The sequence below is a fragment of the Rhopalosiphum padi genome, chromosome 2 (assembly GCF_020882245.1).
Source record: "Rhopalosiphum padi isolate XX-2018 chromosome 2, ASM2088224v1, whole genome shotgun sequence".
Lineage (NCBI taxonomy): Eukaryota > Metazoa > Arthropoda > Insecta > Hemiptera > Aphididae > Rhopalosiphum > Rhopalosiphum padi.
This window is the reverse complement of record NC_083598.1, coordinates 79,516,310-79,539,020: the sequence shown is the minus strand read 5'-3', so window position 1 is coordinate 79,539,020 and position 22,711 is coordinate 79,516,310. Positions and strand designations below refer to the sequence as shown.

Sequence of the window (22,711 nt, the reverse complement as noted above, 5' to 3'; positions counted from 1 at the left end):
CTTGCACATCCACTTATTTACTTTTTATCGACCCGACCTCCCTGCTCTCACTATACCCTATATCTTAAACTTTTTCATTATTATTGACTGTATGTGTATACGTTTTATGTCAGTGTGTGCGTTGCATTTCTGTTAAGTCAAAAGTTGCAGCTTTTTAGCTACTTGAACAGTTTTGTAATTTCCTGGCGCTCCTCAAGAACCTGGTAAAATTGAATTTATTTTTGAACTGTCTTTGTGATGTTTATAATGCGCTTTCATTTTGGATATAAACGTGGACGTTTGAAGTTTGATAGTGTACTGAATATGTCAGAGTATACACGCTATTGTACTGAGACTGTCCATTGTTCTGTAAATATTTTCTAAAATAAATACTTCATTGTATCTGCAGGTGAAATGTTTAAATAGAAATCAGTTTTCAGTAAAAAAGTTATATGACTATAATGGTGAATCAAACAATATTCCTTTGTTGGTTTCAGAAACATTGACAATTAATGCATCAAATACATTTGAATGGGATCTAATACTAGATTATTATCATTATGGTACAAATAAAATTTTCCAATCGCTTGAGAAATATACACATAAATATAGTGTTACATATTATAAAAAATATTTATTATATAATCTCAGTGAACCACATAAAAAACGTTAAAGGGGCACAGTTCAAATACAAACGTTGAAGGATAGGTACATTTATAATATAATATATAAATAGTTATTCCACGAAAGCGAATTCAATATGAACGAATTTTCTATTTCAAATACCTGCCTAAATATTCTATACTATATTATTAGAAAACCAGAGTACCGACTCAACTGAATTGTATCTGGTAAAATTATATTAACAAAGTTGCATACAATTATGCTACATTCTGTACATAACTATATAAAATGTTATTTTAATATGATATTGTTATTTGTTATAAGTTAAAATCAGGTAATACAAAATAAAAAAAAGGTAAAATTATACACAAATGTATCCATTATAATTCATAATTAATAATAATTGTGGCTATTTTTATTTTAAATAAACATAAAACAAATATTGTATTCAAAAATTGATATTGATTAAATGTTTTGTCACGTCGTATGCAATTAATTTCTCTATGTATGTAAGTAAATTCAGATTAATGTGACAACCACGACAATATTTTTTATCAATACCTAATGTAGTTGTAGATTCTAAGTGGAGCGATGAATGCATTGATTTACAATGATGTTTGTATGTATACACGATAAATAATACATAAAACGTTTCAATTTTCAACATTTAGCACGGTTTTGGATAGAAAATTAGATTTAGTTTGTACTTTAAAGCTCAAAGAAGTAAAAATTATAAATTCCCAATATTTTTCAAAATAGACCGAAAAAAACAAAAAAAAAAAAAAATAGAAAATGAGAAAAAACGAATTTTTTTTTGCAAAAATCTAGTTTAACAGAATAATTGATTTTATTTTTTTTTTTGTGTGTGTGTGTTTAACTCAAAAATAACCGTAGATACTTGATATTATCATTGAATGGTTTATATGATCACTTTCTGTACATGATACAATTTTTAATATATTTCTACTGTTTTTGAGTTATTTATTGACATTTGAAATTTTTTTAGTTTTATTTCTATAAAATATGTCTATAAAAATGTTATTGCTCGGATCCCATATAAATTGTTCACATACACTTGTAAACATATTCAAAATATATAAACCCAATTTAATTTTTATATACGTTTAAGTTAAAATTTAGAAGAAATTACATATTTAAATAATGGCATTAATTATTTTGTTATAGTTCAAATATATTATTTCTGAAGATATAAAACTTTTAAGAATAATATTATACTTAATATTATATACAATAATATTCCCCCTTCAAATAAAAACAACATTCAGTCCGATATGAGTCAGTAACACTTGACAAACTCATTGATAACTAATAGAGACATAAGAGAGATCACTAGCAATATGTCATACATGTGGTAAGTTATTCGCTGTTTAGTATATCTAACATACTGCAGAATGTATTTGAAAGTTCAAAACTGTCATCAGAATTCCTCAAATCTTTGCGGAATCTCTGAGTTTGATTCTCACATTTGATGAACTCCTATTAGACTTCTTCAATCACATATACAATTAATATAATACTATATTAATTCAATATAATAAATTTACATATAATATTTATAACTATACAATATTAAGCAATGTTTCAAAGATTATGGCCACAGTTGCTACTGATTAATAGAATAAGAAAATAAAATATAAAATTATACTCATTTGCAATCTGTAAGCCATGTTTGATTGAATAAGGTGATTTAGGTAAGTACTTCATGTGTCATTTGACGATTTTAATAATATTTCCAGTATTTCCACGTTTGAGAAATAAACATTTTTACCAGAAGTTAAAACGTACAACTATATACAATGTTAAGATTGTTGTCAATATATTTTGTTTAGGTAATTTTAGATTTTACCACATCAGCCATATAATAATTCTAATATCACCGATAAAATCATATAATCATATTACATGCCATTTCGTTTTTTATTCATCACTTCTACTTTAATCGGTCTATCTTATCTAACCACGTATTAATCGTATTCAATTATCATCTCTCATTGAAAACATCCAATCGGCTTTCTAATAATACTAGCCTGATTTACACACAGTAACATTTTTTTTAATAATTGGGCCTAGGATTTAAATAATAACCACAAATGACTGTGATTATACAAATCAATGATACACCAATAAAACGTTGTGGAGTGTATCGACTTATCGACTTACAAAACGAGCTTGTCGAAACCGTCGAAGAAATAAAAGCTCTTAATTTTAACATGACGATGAACACGTGTGTCGAATACAAGACCACTCAAAGACGATGAGTACATGAATTCAAACATTATCATATCCGAACTAGGTATGTACTGAACCGTATATTATGTCAAAGTCGTATATTACGATAATATCAAAGGATTAAATGCGTTTCATTAAAATACTATATAGTGGTATATATTGTAGAATACTAAAATAAAATTATTTCTCCATCAAATATACTCTGCTTCTTGTAAACACTTAAAGGGAAACCTCGCAGCGATCATCTATAGACAAAAAACGATTCTATAGTTTACCATTATACATTTGTATGAAAAGACAAATCACTATATAAGGCGAATGCAATATCATTATGTTCTAACATTCATGATATGACCATGCTCACGATTGATATCAAATATATATATGTAATTATGCGTTTTAAAAGTTTTTTTAAGTTTTAAATCAGAGTATGCTGCCCCCCATTATAAAACCGAGTATTATAAAAGCTCTGCAATATATCATCTCAATAATAAGAGGCAATCGATTAAATAAAGTATTAAACTTGAAACTAATATCTAAACCACAATCAATACGTAAAATATTACATCCACATCTGTGATAAGCATTTATTATGAAAATTTAATATTTACTATATACATATTATGACACGATACTTATCGAGATTAAATGTCATTTCTAAAGACTTAAATCAAGTAATTAAACCATTTAGGTCACTTTGCAACTAAATTTAATCATTCGAAGAATCAATCCATATAAATAGTCTTATGTCGCCTGTGAAATAAAGTAATTTGTAGTTTAATAAGTTATGGCTTATACTATTGACAAGTAAAAAAACAAACGATGAGACGTAGCCAAGAATAAATTAGACTTTGTTCTAAATAATATGGAATAATAAAACCGATAGACATTTATTTCCTCCATTTTTTTTTATAAACGAATCCAAGGGTTCTAAGAAGTTGTATTGAAAGCTCGGTAAAGTAAAATAACTAAGCTTTTCTAAAAGATATTTTATAGTAACCAAGGAATTTGTTGTAAAATTATGTATTGTATTTTTATACAGTTAATGGTGACGTCATAGAGTGTCTATATAGAGTCTAGTCATAGTGACTCTTGCCACAGCATTTTTTTTATTAAATATAAATATAATATGGTATTTTAGTGTCAATATACGTATAATTTTATTATTGAATCTCAATATATTAGTTTTTATTATTTAGAAAAGGAAGGAATAATGAATTTTAAGTAATTAACCTAATTTAAAAATACTTAATAATGTCCTTAATTAATTATTAAATAATTATAATATAAACCGAAAATATTAATGACATTGGTATGAATAGGTAACCTTTAAATTATTTAAAAATTAAAAAGACCATACATCAAAAGTTTGAACTTTTGAGGTCTATTATGGAGTAACTAGCTTAGCTCACATCGAAAATTGATTAATAATTAAAGATGTACTTTGTTAAAAAATAATTATGACTTCATAATTTGAATACGATATTGGTCAATATTTAATGACTAATATTAGTTTAGAATATTATATTTTATTAAAATGTAATTGATCATATTTTATTGTTATTCAATTTCTAAACCATATACTCTAACCATAAATTAAATAATTTGATCATATTAAAAAACAGTTTTATTGATGAAAAATATACAAATCATATGGAACCTATGATTCACGAGGTTAATTTATAATTAAAAATACACGCATGTCTACAGATTGGTAATTTTTCACAAACGATTTATATGTAAGATATATATTATACATGTATAAATATACTTAAAATTCAAATAGTATATGAAAAATTGAAAACACATTCAAATCTTCATTTATGAATTTTAAGACGTATAGTTTGTAGAAATTTTTTCTTTATTAATTCTAAAATAAATACAATGCACAATGCATATCTAAACTCATATAAGTACATTCTATTCTATTTGTATATGAATGGTTGGAATACTAGCTTAAGTGTCGAGATTATTCTACAATCAAGAACTAAACTTTGGATTTAACTCTTTTGTAAGTTTAATTATTATAGTATTTCGAATTGGAGAATCATTTTGAAACCGACAATTTATCATCCGCAAGTTTAATACAATTCACTCTACACTTATATTGTGTATGTTTAACGTTCAAAAAAACAAGTATTTAATTTTATATTATCCAAAACACCAAACACTATTTCTTTTTTATTTACGTTTCATTATTATTGCGGATGAAATTAATTTTGCTCATTTTGTGTAAACACACTGAAAAACGTATTTATAACGGATAAATGGTGTCCAAAAATAAAATTAAAAAAAAAAACAATATTCTTTAAGTTTAATATTACGAACTAATAAAATTGTTCTCTTTTACTAAAAATGGTTTGTATTAATGTTTGTTTGAATCTTAAAATTAATTATTTCTCAGTTAGTTTTATGACCCTTTTTATAATATTTTACTATAATTTATATAATATTACATTTATGCATATTATTTAATTAATAATAGTTTCACAAGAAATAATTAATAAATTGACAAACTATATTATTTTAAATGAATTTAACAGTGAATGGTTTAATAAATTTACATAAATTCAAAATAAAGTGATAAAATAAAATACAATTCATAACCATAAATATCGCACATCACAATTCCAATGTTTTTTTTTATGTAATTTTTGTTTATACCTTTATTTTTATTATCTCTGCACTTTATGAGTATATTAATTTTCATTTAAAAAAAAAAAAAAAAAAAAATAGGTACACCAATACGTTTGAATATGAATTTTAAAACAAAAAAAAATATTCCTAAAGACAGTATTCATGACATTTCTTAAATAATACCTTATTTCAGAATAATGATAATGCAATTAATATTAAATTTCAATTAACGTACGCTGTTCGTTTAAATGTTCATAATAATTTAGGTGCCAAAACAAAAATTAATTGCGATACAATATTTGTGTTATGTGTATAATATTCGGTTTAAGCGTTTATACGGCTGACCACGATAGTGGAATAGTCAGGATATAATTTCAGGCAGACCCTCCCCCCTCCAATATAAAATTACAAATATGTTTGTGTACTGTACCGCGATAGATGCTATAAAGGCTATACGGCTAACTTATAACCTATAGGTACTCACTTATATTCTATAATAAATCATATCATTATAGGGTTATTGTTTAACAGTTATAATGGGTATGAGTAACACAATACAATTTGTAATGTCCTTATTTAGTGGCAACATTTTCAACGTCATCTCGATAAAAAATAGAAAAATTTATAAACGAAAATAATTATTACAATAAATGTTTTTATGATTATTATATGAAATACAATTTAAATTAAGTAAACTATGGCGGCGGTAATGGAATAGATCCCGCTATATATTGCTACATTTATACCTGGATCACAAAATATATTTTACTTAGCCTTTTAAAATTAATACATTCGAATTTAAATCCGTATCGCCAATGTATCAATAAGAATAAGTTTTTCTTGTTTTTCAAAAATAAATATTAGTTTTCATTTATGTAGATAGGTATCTATATTCTAAGCGTTATAGAGTGAATAAATCTAAAAAATAATTAATGTTTACACTATAATTTAATAATATGCATTATAGTGTATGATGATTAGTAACAGTATAATAATGAGACTTACCCCAAATTTCTTCGACGATCTCGGTCTCTTGCTAATTTGGCCCTACGTCTTAAACAGCATATCACCATTAGCGCCAACAACGGAAAACCCAAAATGCACGAAACCATTGGTATGATTATTTTTTCTGGCGTCACTGAAATCATAAAATATATTATTTGCATATAAGATTATTCCGTTCTTTGAATTTCTCATTTGAAGTCTTACCCGTTGGATAAATAATTATGGTGGTGAACTTTTTGTTCTGATGATCTATGCCAGCTGGAAATTCAGTATCACTTTGACTAGACGACATTATGACAACAGGTAGTTGTTATAAATTCCTAAAAAAAATATAGTTTATTATTAAAAAGTTTTACATTTATGTACTAACATCTTAGTGCATACATATTTTAGTGTATTTGATTATGGTGTTTTAAAGCAGGGATTTAAATTATTATCGATTCGCCGATGACGAAATATTTAATAATAAATAAATCTTAGACTATAATTGAATGTATGCAACATAATTTTATTGATATCGATATACAATGATACAAAAAACATACACTGTGACGTCTTTAACACTCAATCGCACGTGATAAAAAAAAAAAATGTGGGACGTTATATTTCTGTTGTTGATGTAAACAAAATCATGCCTACAAAAAAAAAAAAATGATAATAAATAAAAATGATAATAAAATAATAATAATTTATGATAGAATAATACATTATAAATTTCAACATATACGTTTCAGACTTCGAGTTTTATATACTATAATTTATATTTATACGATGTAAAAAACGTTTTACACCATAACAAAATTTATACTCCTGTTAGGTACCAAAATGTATAATACGGAAACCCATCACTGTTGTATTGCGGCTAAAGTCTATCCTTTATTATACCGCTCACCAAAATTGTTAAACAGGTGAAACAGCCACTAAACCCGAAACTAATGAAAATATATTATTATATTTTGAAATATTTTATGCGCACACCGTTGCAACCGAATACGTTTATAATATGTCACTGCTTTTTCAGTCAGCACTTTCTTTAGTATTTTTATGTCAAACCACTATACAATAACCACGTATAAATGCGTATTATATATTTATATAATATACCTATGATTAATAGTAATATAATACATACAATAAATTATACACTTTATATTAATTATACGCTTCGTGTTCGTTTATTTGAACTATTGTAATTAAACATCATATTCACCGAAACGAAAACATATGCATGTGTAATCGGTATACATAACATTATTGAACTAACTACTGATATCATATACGACTCAAAACACCTTATTCGTAGTCAAGTTTTAACAGTGCAATTTAATATATGTTGTGTGTGTGTGTATGTGTGAGTGTAGGGGGAATATAATGCTGCCCAGATTTTCGGGTTTTTTAAAATATTTATAATCTATAGTAAAAACATTTTCAAATTATCACTGAATCAAATACAAGTTAATATATTATTGTTAAAAGACAATTCAAGTGGTTGATTCATTAGGGAGGTCGTTGAAGAAGAGTTAAGTTCTCAGTATCAATTGTTGTAAAAAAGAGTTGTAATCCCCTCCCCATCATGGTACGCTATTTTTTATACTTCTCAGCATACAATCAAAATATACATATCACAAATCATATAATATACCTCAATTTTATGTTTATAATTTATTAATATTATACTGGATTTCTAATTAAGTTTACAAATTAATTTATACCATATGGTTTTGTATGATAGTTGAAAATTCACTATATTTTAAGGGTTTTAACTTTTAAGTGTGTATCTACAAAAACCAATATAACTCAAAATAATATAATCTATATAATTTAATATTTACTAAAACATTTTCACAGTACAACGGCAGTAAACAAAACGCGAAGTACCTATAACGTATATTATATAATAATAGAACTGAAAAGTTTTTTGGGTCAAAACTATTTATTAAATTTTATCGGAAATACATGTATCATTTGTATTTCACAGAATACATATAAACTGTTTTTATATACTTTTACGGATTACAAATTTAAAAAAAAAATAATGTATTATTAGATATTTTACAAACGTCGTGTACTTAACTAAATATAAACTAAAACATTCTAGTGGCTCTCTGTAGTTTTTACATTCAACTATTCACATCATGAGATAAGAAATATTTTCCATACGTAAATAAATATATATTTTTCTGATACTTAACATTATAAATTCTAATATACCAATACATTATTGTATTATGTCATACAACACAAATTCATAAAATTGAATTATCGTAGATTTTTAAATAGAAAAAATGCGCATTGGATCTGCACTGCTGTCTAATTTGGTTTAAAATAAAATAAATACAACGAATATAAATACGTAATCTAATTGTATAATGTAAAAGATAGATGTAAATAATATAATATGTCTTTGATAATGTTACGTTTTTTGTTATGAAATAAATTAAGTGGGTTATGCATTTTTCCGTTATTTTTAATCAAATCGCATAGTTAAAACTCTAAAATCTACGCATTACAAAAATAATTGTAAAATAAGTAAAAATAGGTATGGTTTATATACACGCGTATAATATTATTGTGCAAAATAATAAATGTAATTTTCCGTCACATTTATTATTCCCGCACTTCGCGTTTACGCCTCGAAGGATTTATGGCATAATCGTATAAAAGTACAAAGTGCCGTATAAAATATAATTACAATTTTAAAAAGCTCAAGTTGCAAGTATATACAATTCAAATGGAATATGCTGTTGCCGATTGGGATGATGGGCATAATAATACAATAAACTTGTTAACGTATTCTCGATGGATTTAAAACAACGCGGGGGAGAACGTTTTTAAATTGAATCGTATGTACATACCTGCGTGCATTTTCTTCGAACGGTTTTTTTTTTCTATATCAAACAAACGGGATAATCGTTATTTTAAACGATTTAGAGAAAAAAAAATTTCATCACGATATTATAATACAGATAGGTACCTATCTAACCGTTTTCGATAACATTATCGTCTTCACTACATACAATATTAGAATATAAGTACAGATACTTTGTTATTATTACAATATAATATTACGCGCGTATCCCGCAGAACAACCGCTCTTATCGGCTTTGTCGGTTAGACTGCCAAAAACAAAAAATAAAATAAACGGTTCTTTTAGTATATTATTATTATAGCGGTTGCTATTTTTACTCGCACTACACGGTATAGACCCTGTGTAGAGCGAGATTAAACATAGGTATCTATATACCTATATATCGTCACTGGCAAAAACGTTTCACGTCAAACACGATATAAGCAGGTTGACGACGTGTACAAGGTGATTTAGCAAACATCATCAACAATCACTGCTTTCTTTATTATAGTGTATTTATTAAAATAGTGATTTTTTTGAGTTCTTAAGTATTATTACTATTCACTATAGGTACTTAATATACTATTATCTATTATTATAAAATACTCAGATTATTTAAAATATTTTAAGAAATGTTCAGTATTGATACAAATTAAATTTTGCTTAGACGAGAACGTTTTTTAATGTTAATTTCTAAGTTATAACGTGTTAATAAATTAGTATTATTGATTATTTTAAATAATTGTATTTTTCATATTTATTCAACTGAAAACTAATTCGTTTTTATTATAACTTATTTTGGAAAATTATATATTATTTTTTATTAAACAATTATAGAAATAGAAAGCTTATAGGCGTAAGGATCTAATTGATTTGAAAATGTATAATTCTAAATTAAAGCTTAATAGCAATCAATAATTTAACTTTCAATTTTTTCAAATAAATAGGTCTTACGAATATTGGGTATTTGACATTTGTATACAATGCTATAAATCATGCAGTTTATTATTCTGTCACATAAGTAGTGAATCAAATATTACGATTTATAATAATCTGATAAAAAAAAAAAAAAAACATTTAAAAATCTCATTGAAAATACATTTTTGTATAAAATGTAATTTAAAACTATACATCTCTGTTTTAGTACAAAACAAAACGAAAAAAACTGCACTACTACATTAGGTATTTTATTATGTGTATATTATGCATATTATCTATATTTCTTATTACCTACACATTTTTTTAAATTCACAAAATATTATAAAATTATATTTCACTTATAATATATATTATAATACAAACCTACATGATATATACATTTACACAATATATCTTGATTATAGATTACTCTTCTTAAACAATTATATAGAATGACTTATACCAAATATTATTTCTTCAGAAGACTCAAAATGTATGTTAATTTTATATTTGGAAGAATATTATTTAACTGATATAGATTGTATTACAAACTGAATTAATTTAATAAAAATAAAAATATTTGTTTTATTCATTATTTAGGTTGTAGTTATCAATATAATATCTGTACTTATAGTGTAAAATATCCTTTTGCTCTCCGAAAAATTTATCTCAGTGAAAAGTAATGCTAGTGATAAATAAATATTAATACAAATAAGAGATAAAACATCTAGCATTATTCTTCACTGAAGTAAATTTTACAATATTAATAGTTTAAAACACTAATGTAAAAAAACAAAAGACTAAAGACATTTGCAATTCCTTAAGTATATGTGCACGTTATTAATGAACTATTTTATAAATTTCTTAAAAACAGTAAGATAAGACAATGTTGTGAATTAAGCTTTTTTCTTCAAAATGTTAAACGCTGCGTGTACAATAGTTAAAGTAATAAATAAAAAGAAACATAAGTTGTAGGTACAAAGCTCATGTGCGTTCAAGATAAAAAAAAACAAATATATTGTTATTGCTTGTGATGTTAATGGGCAGTTAACGTCTGAAAAAGCAACACTAAACTACATTTTGGGTTTAAAATAAAATAAATCATTTCAAATCATTAGGAAATATTTTTTTTTCAAAAAAAAATTATTTCAGTAAAATATACTTAAACATTGCAAGCTACAATCATAATAAGTTATATATATAAGTAATCAAAAAATCAAAATGTATTCATTATATTTATCCAAGTTAAATATAAAAATCCACACACATTGTATCATGTATACATCATTATTTACCATTAATGTTTATCACACTGAAACCAATGGCAGTTAAAAATGTTAATAAACAAATATATACATTTATAATAGTTTTAGTTTAAATATTTAAATTCTCTTTATTAACCCTTCAATTTCAATGAACTATAAAATAGATTTTTATTGAAAAACTCAAAGTTAACATCAAAATAAAAAGATAAATAAAAATATTACGATGCAGTTGATTAATATTTTCATATATTATGTATTATTATTTATATTAACGGTGTGTACATAAAATGTGGATATAAATAAAACTATTTATATTATTAATTTTAGCATAGAAAATAGAATAATGAACATTGTTTTATGATTAAAATACTCTAAATAATACTACCAGTTTAGGATTTTTTGTTGATACCATAACAAAACAAAAAAAGCAATGATATTTGAAAATTCAATGATCAAGACAAGTGATAAAATAGCTTAGGGAATGAAAATTTATTACGGAGAACGTAGAAAATATTTGACAGAGATTCCTATACAAATATACAGTGACTCAGTATAAATACGTTTGATGAAAAGCTGATATTGTATACAATATTATTTGAAATAATTACCATAAAAATTCGATCAATCAAAAATATGTTTTCAGAGTCAATTACTGCACAGTGTATAGTATACAATTTTTAAATTTAAGCTCAAACATTTTACTACTGCATTTGTGAGTATACCATTTCATTCTTTAATAATGATATTTATATAGTTATTTCTTTTAATTTATGTTAATTAATTAATTTTTTTTGATAAATCTAAAATAACATACAAGGCACTATAATATGATTCCACAGATATACCTTAACGTATATTATTATGATTATTTTTTTTTAACATTGTGGAGTAATAATGCATTTTTAATAGGTACACATTTAAAAGTACGCAAAATTTCCAAACAATTGAATAATTATTTTTCGATTTTTAATCCGAGGATATTAACTTTAGTAGATAAATAAAATAAATAATAATATTACATAGTAGTCTTGAATCTAAAATAAGTAGGTATTAACTATACAACGTATTAAGTGTACCTGCATGTACATAATGTATTCATTTATTTTGTGTGGTTATAATCTAAAATTATATAACTTAGCGATATTGATTTTATTATTTTATATCATATTTTAGAAATGTAGATTACTTAGATCAAGGCCGTAACTGGTGGGAGAGTTCAGGGATCCAGAACTCCCCCCGAAATTTTTAAAAGTAGCCACATTTTACTGGTAATATTGATAAATATAGTTTATTGACTATAAAAATTAAGTGTCTATATTAAAAAAAAAAAAAATGTTGGACACCCCGAAATTGTTTTTCAGTTACGACCTTGAATTAGATATTAGGTATTTTATAAAAACATTTATGTTATGTGAAGTACCTTTTGCTAATTCACTGTAATAGATACTCATAGTATATTATTCTATATTCTATCTACATATTATACTTTTATTATGTTCAATATTTTATAGTATAATAATATATACACCACAAGATAGACAGGAAATGGCTTACTACCAAGAACCCGTATACTTTATCTATTCGAAATAACTCGACCATGGGTAACAAAAGCAAAAATTCAAGTTCCCGATGTCTACTATATTTTCAAATTATTTCGTAGCTTACTTCTATTATATCTTATCACAAATATACTACATAAATAATAAAAATAAATTTAATATCATCTATATATATATAATTATAAAATCATATTGTCAGAGAAAAATTTAACATAAAAATGTTTTTGATTAAATATTATTATACTAAATAATTTCAATATCAGAAAATTAAGTTACCATTTGATAAATTTTACGTTAGACGATAATTTTTTGAGTAGATTATTTTATTATTAATATTATTATTATTATTATTACCGCTTATTAGATTATCTGGAGTAGTTATGTACGCGTATTTTGTTAATTATTCTATAATAGAATATTGATGTTTACAATATTTAGTCATATAAAATATACTTCTGAACTTGAAAACACGGACAAAGTTATTTATAATAATTTTAAATTAAAACGACTATAATTGTGCATTGGCAATTATATGAGGTATTCACGTTTTTTTCACATCCTTTTATATAAAAGTCCAATGATTGTAAGTATATTATATTGTATTATTGTTTTAATAAAAATAGTCGAGAAGTGATTACGAAATGATTTATAAAAGCCTACGTGAAAAAAATAAGTATGATAAAAAATATACTTTTTTATATTTAATAAAAATAAGTATCTTATGTTTGAAAATATCTTATGTTTAAGAGTACTACTTTTAAAAAACTTGAAACTATCAGCTTAATGATATAACTCTCAATATTATACGTCCCTTTTGATTTTTCTGGTTTTATGGTATTTTTCACTGAAGATTTAGAAATGGTGTTTTATCCGAGAGAACCGTATTACGAGGATTTAATGGTTTACACACTACAGCTTCCTAAAAAGGTTACCCAACACTAAAATGTTAGAAATCATGCACGCAAACTTGAGGAAACATATACACTAAAAATTATTCATAATCAACCATGTATATAAAGCCAGCTAAATGGTTATGATTATTTAAAATATTTCAAAGACCAGGTTCTAGAGATATCAAAGAATATCATCTCTTCTCAATCCACTTCAGGTACTGTACAAATACTTAAAACACTTAAAAAATAATCTCTATACATCCCTTGGCTCATAGTTTGTTAAAACTTGTATGATTTGTAATAAAATATAATGAGCATAAATGTTTTTGTGGTAGGTATTTTGGAATTGCTTTCAATGTTATCCCATTATATTACTAATTTTATCGTTTTTCATCAGTACACCATTATTTTTGTCGTATTTCAGTCTTGAAATCATACTACGAAATAAATTAGGTAATAGTAATAGAGGTAATAATAATAAATAATTATGATATATTTATAAAGTAGAAAAAATTTGCATTATAGATTTATATTAAACCATGTTGTATAAATATATATATTGTTTAAAAATACTTGTAGAAATTGTTTTATTATTTGAATAAACATCCAGGAGTCATATGTTCGTTAAAATCATATTCAGTTACGTTAAAGGGTTTTATTACATTTTATAGTGAAAATGAGAAACATAACCAAATGGATTATCTAAGGAATTAGTAAAAAACAACAACAGACAATGGTAATCTATTTTGATGAATATTCTCTATCGTAACATTTATAACATATTATTATAAAATAGTAACTGTAAAATATTTAAAAAAAAATTAAAGTTAATAAAACATCTTTGCGTAGCTTATTTGAGAGTGATACTTCTACAGAATTATGCGTACATATTATTATGTATACTGTAATATAATACATGAGCATTATGTAAGTTGAAAGCTCACTGTAAATTAGTATTATGTGAGTTCCATTAATATATTGTATCAGTAAATGTAATAAAAGACGATACTTAATATTTTAAAGACCTAAAATATTTTCTCGAGTACCTACTTACAAATTATAATAGATGCAAATTTGTTATTTTAAGCACTCACTATTTCATGCATAGTATTTATTTTTTTAACCAATATTGATTATATAATATATACCTGATACGTACTATCTGTTTTTGTACGTATTTGGTTGTAACATTTGTTGGTGACATATATTTGTTGCATCGATTAACAAAGTATGATTTTTGTTTTTTCATCTTGCCAATATATTATATACAATATACATATCATAGTTTAATATTGATTTAATACTAACTATATATGCACTTAAAGTTTAGACAAAGAAGCTGGTGTGGTGTACTAGATAAAATTGAACTGAGATAAAACAGCTTTCGCAAAGCCGAATCTGCTTTGTAATAAACTTTATAAATACCTACTTATAATTAGTTGCTACCCATTATTATTATTTTTTTGCTTATCCTGAGCTTGTACAACATATCGATATATCACAATTGTTATTATTTAACAATTAGTTTTAAGATAATTATATTTTGTTTGCTGCAAATTAATGTAATAACTTAATAAATATTTTATACTCAAGAAAAAAAATTCTTAACTTAATTCTTTAATATATATTTTTTTCTAAATAAAATGTAGAACTATTTATATTTTTAAGCATGTAAACAAAAGTGTAAAACATTTACTTAAACCTATGTTACTGACAATAACTCCTACGAGATAAGCTTTATTTTTTAAAATAAACAGTAGTCATTTTGAATCTTTATAGGTATTGTTGTTATTTTTATCAAATTTTTTTTTTTATAAATATATATTTTTTTATTTACTTATTTCATATGTGATATAAAATGTTTCATAAAAACAATTAAATGATAACGAGTTAGGCTTAAATAAATATTAAATTCCACCGTATAATACGTAATTGCTCGGTAGGTAATACAAAGAGTATCCCGAGTATTACATTATGTGAATTGAATAAAAGTTAAAATATCTAGATGTTACATTTTAGCCTGAATAATACGATTTAAAATACTGAGCATTTTCGATACACAAAAATATAATGAGTATACCGTGCGCTCGCTGCGCAAACAAATAAATAATTGAACAATATTTTACTCGATTAATTAATTAAATATTTTATTCATTGTTCTTACATGCTATAATACAATGTACAATAAATTACTAAGAATAATTAATACAACGATGAGTAATGCACGTGTGTTTGATACTACGCTTTATATATACAGTCTTGCAGGGTATCGAGTTTGTGTTTTACTAAAATGGAACACATTATTATGTGCACACCGCTTTTTCAATCTTAATATTAAAGTAATATTCCTCCACAAAATGATCACTTATTGTGTATATTCGTCGTCATGTAATATTATATAGTTTATACATCCGTGTTGATGCACGGTCATAACGATGGTTAAAAAAAAAAAAAAAAATCTTAGTTAAATTTACCGGAACTATTACGTAGGATAAAATGAGAGTATAATATAGTTATCATCACGGTATATACGCGTGTCTGCCGTCCGTACGACGACCCGCAACGCACGGGAGTTAATAATGCGAGTAATCGTTTTTTTACGTCCACCGTCCGGCAATCCGTGAAAAGTCTTTCGGACAACCATCGCGGAGTAAATTATATGACCGTTGGTGAGCTACGATGAATTATTATAGGCTACTCGTTGCACATAGGTATTACATGTGGGCTTTGCGACATCATCCTAGGTTTAAATTGCATACGATAAAGCGTCGGCGCCTAAAAACCGACGTGATTAATCATGCATTTGTGAACAGACTTAGCCCCGAGAAGGTTGAGATATGAATAAAACATACTGCAGACTTGACCTTGTTAGTCGTCTGCAGAACCATTATAAGCCATAATAATTCGTAATTTATCCCTCCCGTGGTTTCACGGAGACGTACCTGTTTACTTTTGTGCTCAACACTTTTATGCTGCGTAGGTAACATATAACATATTGTATTATATAATATTTTATTTTATTTATGGTGTGATTTTTAATACTATGTACGTCAACTTAGCGTAATGCTTTCAACAGTTTATAAGAAGTATTAAAAAAATAAAATAAAATAAATCATACGCGTCACTTTGTTTAAAAAAAAAAAGAAAAATCATTGTACACAATACATTTTTTTCGAAAATAAAGTGTATGCATAACATTATAATATCAAAAATGCTATATGACCATACAATTATTAATCTATGTAATAACTAATGAAAAAATAAATTACTTTTTACTTTTGGAATTATTATATAATGTTAAAACCAAATATGCATCTATACACATTTACATAAGTTCATAAATATGAAATCACAAACGTTCCACTAGTTTATTTATTGTGTAAAAATACGATTAATTATTAACTTATAGTAAGTTAAGTGTGTAAACTCCATTCGATTTAAATTATAATACTATACCAAAACATATTCTAGTGTCATTCTAGTGTGAACTTTTATTTATTTATTTTAAAGTACCTACTATAGGTACATATTATTTATTATTTCATTATTTCATATGGTTCCACTATAAGTTTAACAGTTTAAAATAAATATAAATTCTTAAAAGTTATTATTAAATTTTATTTTTTGCATTATTTAATGAAATTCAAGGCATATTTTATACTGCGAATTAGTTTAAAATGATACTTATAGGAAATAAGCTGTTTTAAAATATGTCGTTACATGGTTTATGTCAATTTTAAACATTTAAAAAAAAAAGTATATTTAATGAAAGGCTATTCAAGTTCAAATGTTAAACTTTTTTTTAAATTATAAATTATAACATCTAATACAAAGTACAAAGTGTGCCTAGGGTATTTTAAATCGTGATAATGAAGTTTCCATGCTCTTTTTCTATAAAACTTTGTTTTTAACTTTAGAAAATAAATACTTAATTTACATTTTATAACAACAATAGTAAAAACTGCATTAGTTGATATTTAAATAATATTTTAAAAGAAGTGTGGGGGGGGAATAGTTAACCGCTGTAGTGTACAATAAGTTTCAAATGGTTCTCCTCATTGAATAAGTCACTATAATATTTTTTATGTTGTAAATCAACGATAAATTGTTGAATACTAAAAACGATTTTGTGGAGAGACGGGCTGTCAGTCTATGATCTATATAACTAAGTTTATTAGTTCGTGATATGTTTTTATATAGTTATTACTATTTAAGTAATTTATTTTGGTATTAGTAATTATAGTAGGTTGGTTTAATTTTTTCCAAAAACATCATATAACTAATATTAAATTATTATAAAAGTATAATTTTTAAAGAATCTACCTTACCGTAAAACAAAATTAATAGGTTTTTAGAATAGGTAATAAGTTAAAACTTAAAATTGATCTAAATGTTCTGGAAATGTCTTTATATTTATATTTTATGAATGAACGCCCAACAGCTTTTACAATGGTAGTAATAAATGACATAATATGGTAATTATAACAGTAAATAACATAAAAAGCTAGTTTAACAGAAATAAAAACAAAGGACAATTGTATTAAGGCCAAAGATCAACGTTATTATTATTTAAAGAGTGCATGGCTCTGATTAAGGGATCATTCATTAAAAAAATTGTACCTTAAAGCGAGAAAGAGAAACGACTCTTTACGATGATATAATGATATGCGTAAAAGACTTGAGTCACTGCAAATTATATTTTTGAATTAAAAAAATTAGTTTATATAGTTATTCTTTGTTTAAATATACAATTCCATATAAATTCACAATTTAAATGACTTAAAACAATGTTTACTTATTTATTTTTAAAATGTTTTCAGAGTATACTACGTACGAGAAGTTTTATACTAGATCGTCAAGCTTTTTTTTAAAAAAATTAAACATTTTATACATTTTTAATTACATACTTAATAATTTAAAAATGTTTGTAATTCTGACTAATAAAAAAAAAAGTTCTCATGTATCTTTAATGATTTTTTTTTAAATAGCTTTAGTAAAAACTTTTGAGAAACATTTTAGAAAACTTTTAAGTTTTTTGATCAAGTGAAACATTTTCCCTTTTCCCAATTATCAAGAAAAGTGGAAATTTTACTCCTAAAAGTAACAACTAGATTCAATTTCATACTTAAAAATGATATTAAAGTTGAAAATCTAAGCATTTTTTTTACTCTAAAAAGTGATGACAGGCACAAAAAATAAAAATGCACATCATTGTAAAATCAATAAATTCATCATTCTTCTTTAAATCTAAAGTAATAGTAGGTTTTTTGAAATACAAAATATTATAATATATACAGTTATAAGATATTATCATATTGAATTAAACTATAAGTATAACTAAAAATGAATTTTCCGTATACCATAAACCTACTTTACTGAAGTATGGTATACCAACTTAATATACTTATAATAACTGTGTATTGGACGCATTTTTTTGAGTTCATTTAAACAATTGAATTATGTGTGAAAATATTTAAATATATATTTTGTGAATACGTATTATTATTGTGTTATCTTAGTAGATAATTAATTCAAAAACAATAGTTTGGTAACAAATTTTATTAATTTATTATTATCTGCTCTCAATGATCAAATAATTTAGATCATAAATTCTATACGCAAACATTAAACGTCATGTTTAATAGTAAAATATCTTCCTAATTAGAAAACAAACTCTAAAACCAATAAATAAAATTATATTTTTCAATTTCCATACATAATTTTTTAGATACTTAGTTTACTTATTTGATTAATAACTAAGTAAAGCAACCTATTTAATTGAAATTAATTTATATAATATTCACATTTCACAATAAAGTAAATGTATGTTGAACAAATACAAGTGTAGTCGGAAGTTTTGAGAATAAAGAAAACTATTAATTCTATAAATGGGCATTTATGTACCAACATGCTATTATAGTGTAGTATAAACATTGATGTAATGAACAAAGTAAAAGGGCAAAATAATCGAGTTAAAGGAAAACTATAACTTAGTTGAATCTGTCGATAAACAGTTAAACAATTAGAAACATTTCATATAATTATAATATGTTATGAAGAAGAATTAGAATTTAAATATGTATATGTTGTAATAAAAATAGTCAACAAGACAAACCGAAAATCATAGAAAATATATTTTTGTATTATATTTGAATTTAAGAATAATTATGATACATCATTACTTATGAGATTATAACTATTAAATTGTATTATTTTCTTCCTTAAGGTATTATATTTTGATCGTAAAATTATAAAATAAATAAATAAATGTGATGATAATACGAGAAGGAAAATAGTGTTTTATGAAATAAATTATTATGTAAATTAAATCAATATTCATATACTTGATCATTGTGTTATATTGTATATTTACATTAACTGTAAAAAATAAAACTATAATATCTTTGAGAGCTTTGGAAAATTGTATGATTGTTGTTGGTTTTTCATTAACGCGTAAACATTGTGGGTGTCTAAATGTGGATTTTTAATAAAAAACCAATTTATTTTTATTTTGGTTGTACTAAGTTCTGTTAAAACTACATATTATCATAAAAACGAAATAAACGTAGCGATTACAGTTCAAAGTTTAAACGTGTCTCGTTATTTGATTCAAGCACGTAACGTCTTCCGCTTTTGTTGGTATATAGAACCGCAGTATATTTAACTTGACAGCAGTGGTCATAAAATATATTCGTGTTTACGTCTTTTAAATGTAATATTGTTCACAGTGTAAAACCCTGATGACAGAAAAATATCAAACATTTACTGGTTCATTTTCATTGACCCGTTGAAATAAATATAAGTATTTCTTTATGCACACAAAATAATAATAATGGTGTCGTTAAAATACAATAAAATAATTATAAGAATTTTTATATTTATAGCACGGATTAAGTATTATTAGTATTAAATGCATGATTTGTAAGTAAAAATTATATATATCAACTATATTACAATTTATAAATATTACTTTTGTGATCATTAGTACCTATATAAATCATTCTTGTAAATCTTACATAATAAAAATATATTAATATTTACACTACATACAATCAGGTCTAGCGTAATAATAAATAAGGAAAAATAAAAATTATAGTAAAATATATTATATTTTAAAATAATTGTTTCAAAGGTAATTACACCACTAAGAGTAGATATAGGTATTTTAAATCATATAATAAATGCTAAATTTATTACATATTTTATTCTATTAATATATTTAAATTTTACAATTATTTCCTATATCACTATATCAGTTACAAAGCTATGTCCATTATCAATAAAAGTTTACCTAACAACTTATGTTTCACAATAATAAAATTATTGAAAACTTTTATGTAAAATGTATAGTTGATAGTCGTTAATACATAATATACATTATATTAAACGTTAACCGTATCTGTATTGGAAAATAAAGTTAACAATTTGGAATATTCAGTAGTTATTGTTATAAAGCGCGGAAAAATGTATTTTTGAAAAGAAAATGATTAACTATTTTGTTTAACATTTATTTTAAATACACAATCTATTAATCTATTTATCGTAACCTCGTGTGGACAAATGATTTATATGGAAAGCAGAAAAAGGAAAAATGAATTACAAGCAGTAACACCTTTGAAGTGATTTTCATTTTTTTTTTATGCTAAGTCTACACCTGTTTCTTTTTAACCTTCTGGAGGATTATTTGGGTTATTTTTAGAGTTAAGGATAGGGAAAAAGGATAAGTTAGTTTGAAAGATTTTTAAGGTGAGAATAATAGATTTCGTAGGTAAATATTGCTACTTCTGTTGCTGTTTGAATTTTTAAGTAGGGGTGGAGAGTATGATTTGAGATTTTATGAAGGAAACATATTTTTAATCATATTCATAATATGACATTGATTAACCAGCTTATAATATAAATATTATATTATATTTCATTGCAACGCCACATAATTAGACTCCGTAAGATCATACTGGCTTTATAGGGGTTTTGTATAATATAGTTACCGTTTGATTTTTATACTACATTCGGGTACCTTTTCTACAAGTGGGTAAAGAAACGAAAAGATAAAATAGATGTATGTAGTTTAATAGGAATATTATTTGTTTGTTTGATATTTTCCACCATATTGTATAATATTATAAATTCGATTCAGTGAAAATAATTTTGTACTTTAAGTATTATTACCTATTACATTATATTAGCTTGTTTACAAAATTTAAAGGTAAGATTTTTTTTTACATTTTAATTCAACAGTAAGTAAATATGTAATATGTATATATATATTTTATTTTTTTATTAAAAAACTTACAATCTGAAGTTAAATAGAACATAAGTAATTTGAAGATGTATAAACATATATAACTTAGATCAATTTTATGAAGAAGGCTATTAATTGATAGAAGCCTTCAGAACTTGATGTATTTAATTCAAATTAAGAGATCACTGCAACAGCGGTTTTTGAAATGACAATGTGGGTTGTCTGGGAGTTTATGTGAGGGTAAATAGGAAATTAAAGGATACGGGTGGTATTGAAGTTTTGAGTGAAATTTCGTATATTATTTTTTAGCTAATTGATTGATTGTATCAATTTTTAAGTAATTGTGTAATGCGTTGTTTGTTAAATGTAAGATATAAAAATTTAAAAATACTCGTAACTTGCTTTAAAATTAAAATATAAAAAAATACCATCGGTTAAACACAAATTGTTACCTTTAAGTTTAATAATAGGTGAATTAACATTAATGTTAA

General features: G+C 24.4%; 1 protein-coding gene across 5 annotated transcripts in view; it reads right to left on the bottom strand.

Annotated features, from left to right (window-relative positions):
- Positions 1–22,711, bottom strand: part of LOC132921118 (uncharacterized) — a 111,998-nt gene that overhangs the window by 30,878 nt on the left and 58,409 nt on the right. For 2 of the 5 annotated variants that reach the window (XM_060983964.1, XM_060983963.1), the window contains exons 3-4: positions 6,700–6,815; positions 6,496–6,628 (exon numbers count right to left, since the gene is read on the bottom strand). In XM_060983964.1, coding sequence (XP_060839947.1) covers positions 6,496–6,628; positions 6,700–6,787 — 221 coding nt within the window. In that variant the 5' untranslated portion in view covers positions 6,788–6,815. Of the gene's footprint in view, positions 1–6,495; positions 6,629–6,699; positions 6,816–7,040; positions 7,131–9,350; positions 9,599–22,711 lie in introns of those variants that run through there. The other 3 variants (XM_060983968.1, XM_060983967.1, XM_060983965.1) reach the window with 3 other exon arrangements.